Source organism: Durio zibethinus, chromosome 3 (assembly GCF_047325235.1).
Source record: "Durio zibethinus cultivar Kanyao isolate XHJ-2024 chromosome 3, ASM4732523v1, whole genome shotgun sequence".
NCBI classification, from domain to species: Eukaryota; Viridiplantae; Streptophyta; class Magnoliopsida; order Malvales; family Malvaceae; genus Durio; species Durio zibethinus.
Window position 1 is genome coordinate 3954198 of NC_143164.1, and position 8726 is coordinate 3962923.

At 37.8% G+C, this 8726-nt stretch overlaps 2 protein-coding genes across 2 annotated transcripts; one reads left to right on the forward strand and one right to left on the reverse strand.

Moving 5' to 3' along the window:
• The first annotated feature begins 2379 nt into the window (after positions 1 to 2379).
• On the forward strand, positions 2380 to 4155 carry LOC111315327 (protein JINGUBANG-like). Its single transcript, XM_022917005.2, has one exon. The coding sequence runs from the start codon at positions 2493 to 2495 to the stop codon at positions 3891 to 3893; it is 1401 nt and encodes a 466-aa protein (XP_022772740.2). The 5' UTR covers positions 2380 to 2492; the 3' UTR covers positions 3894 to 4155.
• LOC111315254 (inactive protein kinase SELMODRAFT_444075-like) lies at positions 4156 to 8445 on the reverse strand. Its single transcript, XM_022916885.2, has 8 exons — positions 8090 to 8445; positions 7846 to 7979; positions 7201 to 7295; positions 5967 to 6988; positions 5661 to 5821; positions 5198 to 5277; positions 4724 to 5048; positions 4156 to 4583 (listed from the first exon to the last, which is right to left on the reverse strand). The coding sequence occupies exons 1-8, from the start codon at positions 8262 to 8264 to the stop codon at positions 4434 to 4436; spliced, it is 2142 nt and encodes a 713-aa protein (XP_022772620.2). The 5' UTR covers positions 8265 to 8445; the 3' UTR covers positions 4156 to 4433.
• Positions 8446 to 8726: the final 281 nt, after the last annotated feature.

Sequence of the window (8726 nt, forward strand, 5' to 3'; positions counted from 1 at the left end):
TAAAGAATCAGATTCCAACAATAAAACTCGCTGTATTTTACATTTTATTTTCTTCTGGTAGCCTAGATATATATCAATTTTATTTTGTATAAATCAACAATGTCAATAAGTATATACCACCATAGTTTTTTGTTTCTATCATTTTGAATTTTGCAAATGAACTTGAACTTCGTATAGGACACAATTGAAAAAAATTGCAGGATTAGCGAATATGAGCATCATTAAACATGATTATTCTTTGGGGCCTGCTGTTGATTAATAGTCATAAAAAATGTTACTTGTTCCTGTTTTAATTTTAGCTGATTAAAAACCCAGCTATATAATGCATTTCATTTGGATTTGCGCCTCCTCAAGGCAATAAATGGAAATAAGTTGGCCTCCTTGGTTTCAGCCCAACCTACTCCAGGGAATTTGCGTTTGTAAAAAGATATGCTGTGGGAAATTTGGACAGGCTTGTCCCAGAAACAAAGGGCGTTTCCCACAAATAGACATTGCTGTGGCCCAGAAACAGGTGGCCTTAGAGCAGTGGCAGGTAGATTGGTCCATAACCTATTAGGAGTAGAAGCCTTAAATGCACCAGTGACATGACCAAGGTTCTAGGAAAATGACATTGAAACAACAGTCACACTTTCTGTCTTTTGTACGTGGCAGTTAGATAGTTCGTCTTTGGTATTGCTCCACATCTGTCGCCTGTCATAAATTATAGCGTTAAACTTAATCGATTTCAAATAAATTTTTTATTGAATTCAAATGAATATAATATTAAATTTAAATTTAACTATAAATTTAAAATTTAATTTAAATTCAATTTAAATTTTATTTTTAAGTTTAATTTGATATAAAAATTAAAATTATTTTATTAAATTTAATTAATATATAAAAATAAATTTAATTATAATAATTAATTAAAATTTGATTATTATGTTTGAATTGGAGTTAGAATGCAAAATATTTCATTAATTAAAATAATTAAAATATAAATAAATTAATTAATTTCGTGAATTATTCAAATTCAGTATAAAAAATTTTAGTTTGACTTAATCGATAAGTTAAATTATTTAAATTTAAACTAAATTTAATAATAATTAAATAAAATTTAAATTTTATTTGAATTGAATTCGAATTAATATATCATTTATAACTTTATTATAAATTAAGAATGGCATTTTTCTTGTTTCATCATTTTCTATTGGCTTCTTCGCCCTTTTAGCTTTCTCAGCCATTTTAGGCTGAAGCTACAGATTTTGTCCCTGTGCCATTTGCATATCTAGTCGCGAGGGATTTTACTGCCTCAATTATTTCCGCTGCTGGAATCTAAAATCTGTAACAGAAGCCCTGCTTCAATCATTTCGAGTTGAGCACAAATGAAAGGGGTGATTTGATTGATAGCCATTTTCTCTAATGTCCAATAATTAATGGAACTCTGATTTTCAAGGTGTGGCATGGTGCCCCGACAGTTGGAGAAAAGAGGTTCCTTCTTTCCATGTTGTTTGTGATAAAACAGTGAACACGATGCTTGTGGGTATCGTTGATACCTTATCAAAATCAAACAGGGGTGGCGTTAGACTTCAACCACCAGCAGAGATACAGAAAACGAATCTTCAATGTAACATGTTCTGTAGACTTTATCAAAATTTGATGCAAAAAGTACATAGTGGCTGGATTTTGTGTTGGGTTAAAGATAAGTAGAATATGTGAACGTTGGACACTCATCACTCCACTATATAATCCTCAATTTTACTTAAAAGAAAATAGCAAATCCCTATTGTATGCTTATGTCTTTTAAGCAACTTTTTTCTTGCAGGGCAAACAGAACTTGCACTTTACTACTTTAGTTTTGCCTTTGAATTGTTTATCCAAAGATGGAAAAATGGAATCATTGCAAATTATTGCATTTCCCTCTCCATTCATTAATCCACAGTGTTATTTTTTCTTTTTACGTTCAAAATCTTGCTTCTCCCTGTCTAATAATTGATGCCATTATCATAGCCAGAAGGAGCTAAAAGGGACAAATTACTCCAATTATTTTTCAGGGCCTCGTATATTTTCCAACTCGTACTTTTCTATTCCTTTTAGCAAACAGGGAAGGTTGTCTTAATATAGAAATCAAATCCTATAAACAGAAATTAACCAACCACCATACAAATAAAAACAACCCAAATCGCAAATAATAAAACTATCAAGCACGTTATTATTAGAAAAGGGACCCCGGATTCCCTGGACGCATGCCCCTTTTTCTATATGCAACTAATACATGTCATCCGCACACTTGTAAAAAATATGATAGCCCCAAATCTCCTCCACCGTTCCTCTACAACTCCGATAATTACAATGTATATACAAGCATGCAATGCAAATGCAACCATTTTCTACCCTCTCCCTCGCACCGGACTTGTTTTTCTGATATTTTCTCAACCTCCGAATCCCTCCTGTCCATCTTCTCTTCTTTATTTCCCTATATTTAGAATTTGCTTTACTCTTTTGGGATTGGGATGAGAGAGACAGGAGGGGGCACAATGTTCGCTGAGGCTGATAGCATTCCAAGAGGCAAGTTTGGCAACAGTACGCATTCTGATCCTAACATTTCCATGACTGCTCCTGTGAATGAAGATGATTTGGGTATGAGTTACAGCAGCGCATCCGCTGCAGGCCTTGCCTTTTATGAAAGCAACAGGTTGAGCGGCGAAGGCTCACCCTTGACTATGTCACCATGGAACCAAACCACTCCTCTCAAAAAGTCTTCATGGACCTCTTTCGACGAAGACAACATGCCAGCGAATAGTCTGATCGGCTCGCTTATACGTGAAGAGGGCCATATTTATTCCTTAGCAGCCACAAAGGATCTCCTTTACACTGGCTCTGATAGCAAGAACATTCGTGTGTGGAAGAATCTTAAAGAATTTTCTGGCTTCAAATCAAACAGTGGGTTGGTTAAGGCCATTGTGATATCCGGTGAAAAGATTTTTACTGGTCATCAAGATGGGAAGATTCGCGTTTGGAAAATCTCTCCTAAGAACCCTAGCGTTCATAAACGAGCTGGAACTTTGCCAACTCTCAAAGATATCCTTAAAAGTTCCATTAAACCAAAAAATTACGTGGAAGTGAAACGTAAGCGCTCTTTATGGCTCAAACACTCGGATGCGGTGTCGTGTTTGAGCATGAACGAGGAACAAGGTCTTCTTTACTCTGCTTCATGGGACAGAACCTTCAAAGTTTGGAGAATCTCTGATTCCAAATGTCTTGAATCAATTCATGCACACGAGGACGCTGTTAACTCTGTCGTTTCGAGCTTGGGAGGAATGGTTTTTACTGGGTCAGCAGATGGAACCGTCAAAGTGTGGAAAAGGGAACAGCAGCGGAAAGGAACAAAGCATACATTAGCTCAAACTCTTTTACAACAAGAATGTGCGGTTACAGCGTTAGCAATCAACACCCCTGGTTCAATAGTGTATTGTGGCTCCAGTGACGGTCTGGTCAATTTCTGGGAACTTGAAAAGCAATTATCCCACGGCGGGCTCCTTAAAGGACACAAGATGGCGGTTCTTTGCCTTGAGGCAGCAGGGAATTTGGTGTTTAGCGGATCAGCTGATAAGACTATATGTGTTTGGCGTAGGGATGGCAACATCCACACATGCCTTTCGGTGCTAACAGGGCACACGGGGCCAGTGAAGTGCTTGGCTGCCGATAAGGACCAGGAACCAGGGAATGAACAGCGGTGGATTGTTTACAGCGGAAGCCTTGATAAGTCCGTGAAGGTATGGAGCGTTTCGGAGTTTGCTCAGGTGGCAACGGTACAGCAGAATCAGCAGCAGGGGAGCTATGATAGGGAGTCTGTCCCATCCGATGGGAGCCACTCGTCCACCAGCAGAGCCAGCCAGAACTGGAGGCACTGATCCCAATGAATTCCGGGTCTTCCATTTTGAGATACTGATACAATCTTTTGTGCCACGTGTACATGATTTGTAATAAAAATTTGTTAGGTTTGACACGTGGAATTGAGGGGGAGCAGGTCTGTGGCTGGGGTTTGCATGACAGAGAGGGAAGGGATCATTTTAGGATTTTTCCATGGGTATGTGTTAGAGTAAAGATTGTTGTGGAATTCGACTTGATGAATTTGGTTATGCTACGAAAAATGGAGACAAATTAAAGTAAAGCTTTCTTAAAAAAAATCCTTTTCTTTTATTTTATGCCCGTCAAAATATTCAGGGAAGATTGTATATTCATCCAACATCATGGATGGATATGCATAATCCTGAATATATATAAATATATAGATATTCCTCAACGATTACAAGGATACCTGCTTCACATTACTGTTTACAAATATATATTTGATGGTAATACCCCAGCCAAAATTTCCATCAATAGCCTGAACTGTGACAATGGAATCGAATCGTACAAGCATCAGTTCCCTTTTTGTCTGTCGAATTAATTCAGTGCGAAAGCCTTCGAGAGTGGCGTCTCCTAGATTCAGGTTGTGTTTGAGTTCTCAATCCACGCAAATGGCCGCTTCTATTGCCAATTGAGTTCAGGTCTAAACTCAGTGGATTGCTCATATCTCCTCCTTCAAGCATTCTAAGTACCTAACAATTTGCAAATGACACAAGAAATTTCTTAATTTCAACACCTAGCTCAGGAAATGACTTGGAAAGCTCCTGAACAACAGATTATGGAAAGAAGGGATTATGAAATGATTTAGAAATTGAAGGACAACATAGCATACCTTTGACATTTGTGGTCTTGATTCCGGATCATGACTTAGGCACAAGAAAGCAGCACGAGCCATGGCCTGTAGTTGATGACTGCAGTCCTGGACTTTGCTGGAGGCTAAACATGGATCAAGTAACTGGAAAATATTTGTCATTATTTGGTTTGAGTCTAATGTAGCTAGAGGGTGGAACCATTCATATAAGAAATTCTGTCCCTTGTCAAATCGCAAGTCACTGATTCTTTGGCCTGTCATTAACTCTAATAGCACCACTCCAAATGCATAAACATCAACTGTTTGTGTAATCCTTCCACCATCCAAATACTCTGGTGCAAGATACCTGGATTTAGTCATTTTCAGCCCCATTAGAATGATAGGAATGTTCAGAAGATAAATAAATATTTACTGTGTAGCTAAAACGGGCCCAAAAAAAAAAAAAAAGGATGAAAGAGACTTAAGAGACAGGAAAATAACATATTCAGAAAGTACCCTGCACTTCCGATGGCTTGCTCCTTGCTTCCAGCAATCAATTGATCAGAATGCCATCTACCGAGTCCAAAATCGGTAACCTAAAGAGACAACTAAAAAAGTTAAGGCATAATTTAATGTTATAAAGGAAAAAAAAAGAACTTATAGACCAGTTATACATGTTATTATCAGGAATCTACCGAATGATAAAGCAATACTCCTCAACAATATGAATATCCGAAATGAACCTTGAGGTCATTGACAGAATTCACCTTTTAGCACAAAAAATCCGTATTAATCAGCTATGATGAAGGTGAAGTTATCCAGCCAAAAACCTTTCTACAAAGAATTTCTAATTCTATCATGGCCTTAGTATTTAGCCCCTAGACTGTACTTTTCTTTAAGATGAATTCAGGTTTGCATCAACATGAGCAGGGATAGACGCTATTGCTTTCAGAAAGGTCCAAATACTAATTGAAAGTACCTGAGGCTCAAAATCATGTGTTAGGAGAATATTTTTGGGCCGCATATCTCTGTGTACTATACAACCAACTCTACAATCTTCATGAAGGTATCGCAAGCCTCGTGCTGCTCCAATTGCTATTCTTAGCCGTGATTGCCAATCTAGAGAGGCTCTGTTGCTTCCTGTCAACCAGATGTAACCGATATTATTTGAGAGACAAAGGTTCCAAATGCAAATAGACAAATGGAGCATACAGAAACCAAAAGATTGTACAGGAGCCTATTAACAATATGATATTAAAAGAAATAAAAATGAGAGAATGAATACCATGTAAATGGAAATCCAAGGATCCATTGCATATGTACTCATAAACCAAAACTCTCTTGGTGCCATCAATACAAAACCCTATTAGCAACACAACATTCCTATGTTGTGCACAGCTTAAAACCTGCACCTCCCTGCAGAAATTAATATCTGCTTGACAACTGACAAACTTTAACAGCTTCACTGCAACCACTTGACCATCTCTTAAAATCCCTCTGTAAACAACACCAAAATCACCTTTTGCCAAGAAATTCAATTCGGAAAATCCATCTGTAGCTTCCTCTAGCTCCTCATAAGAAAACGGTCTTGGGGGTTGGCCAAAGACTGGCGCCTTGTGTTGACATGATGAGCACAGGGGTGGAGGTACTGAGGATGTTCTACCCAACGCAACTGCATCCCAAATGTTTGAGCTAACCATGTAGTCTTTGCCATGGCTTTGAGTATCATGATCATATTGGACAAACTTGTCAAGCAAGGTTTTGGAACTAGAAGAGATGACTTTATTTCTATTGCTTTGGGTTTTACGAGGCTTTTCATCAATGTGATTTTGGGGAATCCATGGTATACTCTTGTCATTACTTTTTACAGAAGACTTGTTTTCTGATAGATTTATAAGCCTTTCTCCACGTGAATCAAGAAGAGTAAGTTGCTTATCCAAGTTGTTCTGATAATCTAAGAAAGTGTAATTTCCTCTTTTCAGCCTTTCAAAAAGGGGATTTTGTTGATAGACCAGGAAAATAGAAGCTGCTGAATCAGAACTCGGTAGCAATCCTTCTTTGCTTGTTCTTGAATGAGAAGTACTTGGTTCTTCTGGACTGCTGACTGGAGTAGAATGCTTCATCCTGAGGCCTAGGTGGTCTCCAGCATTCATAGCTGGAGAAGCAGCAGCAGCAGAAAAATAGGGAGTTCGAAGTTCATTTATGCATTGTAAATTAAGCCTGAGAACTTTCGCTTGAGAACCTTTCATCACTACAATGTTGCAGTGAAGTTCATCCATGCAATGTTTCAGCTCTTGCTTTAGTTTTCTGATCCAAAACTACTCTTTGTAAGTTTACACAAAAAATAACTTCAAATTTAGGATAATATGAGCTTCTGCCATGCCAAATTGTTTTGGTGAAATTTTCCAAACCAAGCTAATTATTATTATATAGGTTAAAATACTAAAAAAAACCCCTGAACACAAAAACTAATAGCTTAGAAACAAGAAATAATACTTGTTTTTTTAATGTTTAATTACTTGTCCAATATCACCCAGTTGGCTCCATTGTTCTTTGCTTCAGCTGCCACTGCACTGACAGTTGTACCTGACACCACCTTAATTCTCACAGTAACCTGCAATTAAGAACTCACAATTAACCATATTTAACAGACAAATTCTTCCCAGAACAAGATTTGGATTGCCATTTGGCAACTAAAAGAAAAAAGAAAATTCATGTAATCAATGTAATTTTAGCTACCATCCCAAAAAATGAGAATTATAAAATTTACGTGGAATTTTAGGGGATCCATTTCATGGACCATATAGAAAATTCAAGATTAACATAACCCCAAATAAAAAAATGAGGTGGGATTCCATGAAAAAACTATTTAATAATGTTGATTGGTAATAATGCTACTGATCATGCACATGCCAATGCCATTCAACCATCCAAAGTCCAAACAATCTCCAATCATTAGCTTTTTATGTTTCCATCTGAGGTAGAGCTTAAGCCCTGTTTGTGTTCCAGGAATCTTCTAAACCCCGACAACTAAATCAGTTAGTAGATCCATTTTATGTTCAATGCTCTTGCTAGGCAAGACAAATGGACAAAAGAGTCCATATACCGCCACATGAAAGAAGCTAATTCAACGTGGGCAATTAAGTAACTTTGACATTAATTACCTCGATCTGGTTATGAAACTGAAGTACCATTTGAGAACATGACTCGGAGATCTGACAAATCTGTTCTGGTAACTCTTCCCGAATATTGCTCCCGCAATCTCCAGTCAGCATCGGGAAATTCCAAAATCTTTTACCTTAATCAAATTAAAGAAAAAAAAAGTCATTACTTGAACTCTCGAGCAAACGAAGCGGCCAGGCTAAGGGTAAAAACTAACGAAAAAGAAGAAAATTTTGACAGAATTACCTTTATTTTCACCAGGAAAGAGAGCGAGCAAGGTAATGCAATTGCCAGGACGAACAACATGAGTCAGAGCCCAAGCCAAGGCGGTTTTAGAGATAACCCGCTCTGCTCTGACGGCAACAACAACTGTTTCTATCGCTAGGCTGGTGGTGGAGCGTTGCCTAAGGCTCAGGTCCATCTTTCCTGGTGGAAATTAAGGTGGACAAAAGCCTAGTAATCAAGTTCGAGCCCTGGAGTAAAATCAGAGTGGTTGTTCAGACTTCAGAGTTGGTTTTTTGGGAGTATGTGATGGAGTTGTTAGATGGGTTGGCTTTCATAAGGAGGGCAGGGGGCACGGTTTGGTTTAGTCGTGTGTTAGTGAGCTATAGCACATGGGATCTCATTTGCTTTAAAACGTTTAGCATCGTGATCACGTTGTTAAAGGTCCTCAATACATGACAATATGTCTAAATTAGTATAACCAGCCTTCCTGATGGTTATGACTTACGAGTGGATCAAATCCGATGTCTCCATGACGGCAGCTCAAGACAAAAATCAAAAGACAGGATTAGACTGCAAATGCAGGCTCCTGTCTCTCCTGCCTTTCGCCAAAAAAACATTGTTAATTTCATAAAAAAATTTTATTTCATATGCCAAATTC

What these genes read in the sequence shown, in the direction of transcription:
- LOC111315254 (XM_022916885.2), bottom strand. Translation starts at nt 8,264, where the DNA reads ATGGACCTGAGCCTTAGGCAACGCTCCACCACCAGCCTAGCGATAGAA. An exon ending in CTTGGATTTCCATTTACATG is followed by an intron (nt 5,822 to 5,966) that starts GTATTCATTCTC and finishes TCTGGTTGACAG; the next exon opens with GAAGCAACAGAGCCTCTCTA. An exon ending in CAAGACCACAAATGTCAAAG is followed by an intron (nt 4,584 to 4,723) that starts GTATGCTATGTT and finishes GCAAATTGTTAG; the next exon opens with GTACTTAGAATGCTTGAAGG.
- LOC111315327 (XM_022917005.2), top strand. Translation starts at nt 2,493, where the DNA reads ATGAGAGAGACAGGAGGGGGCACAATGTTCGCTGAGGCTGATAGCATT.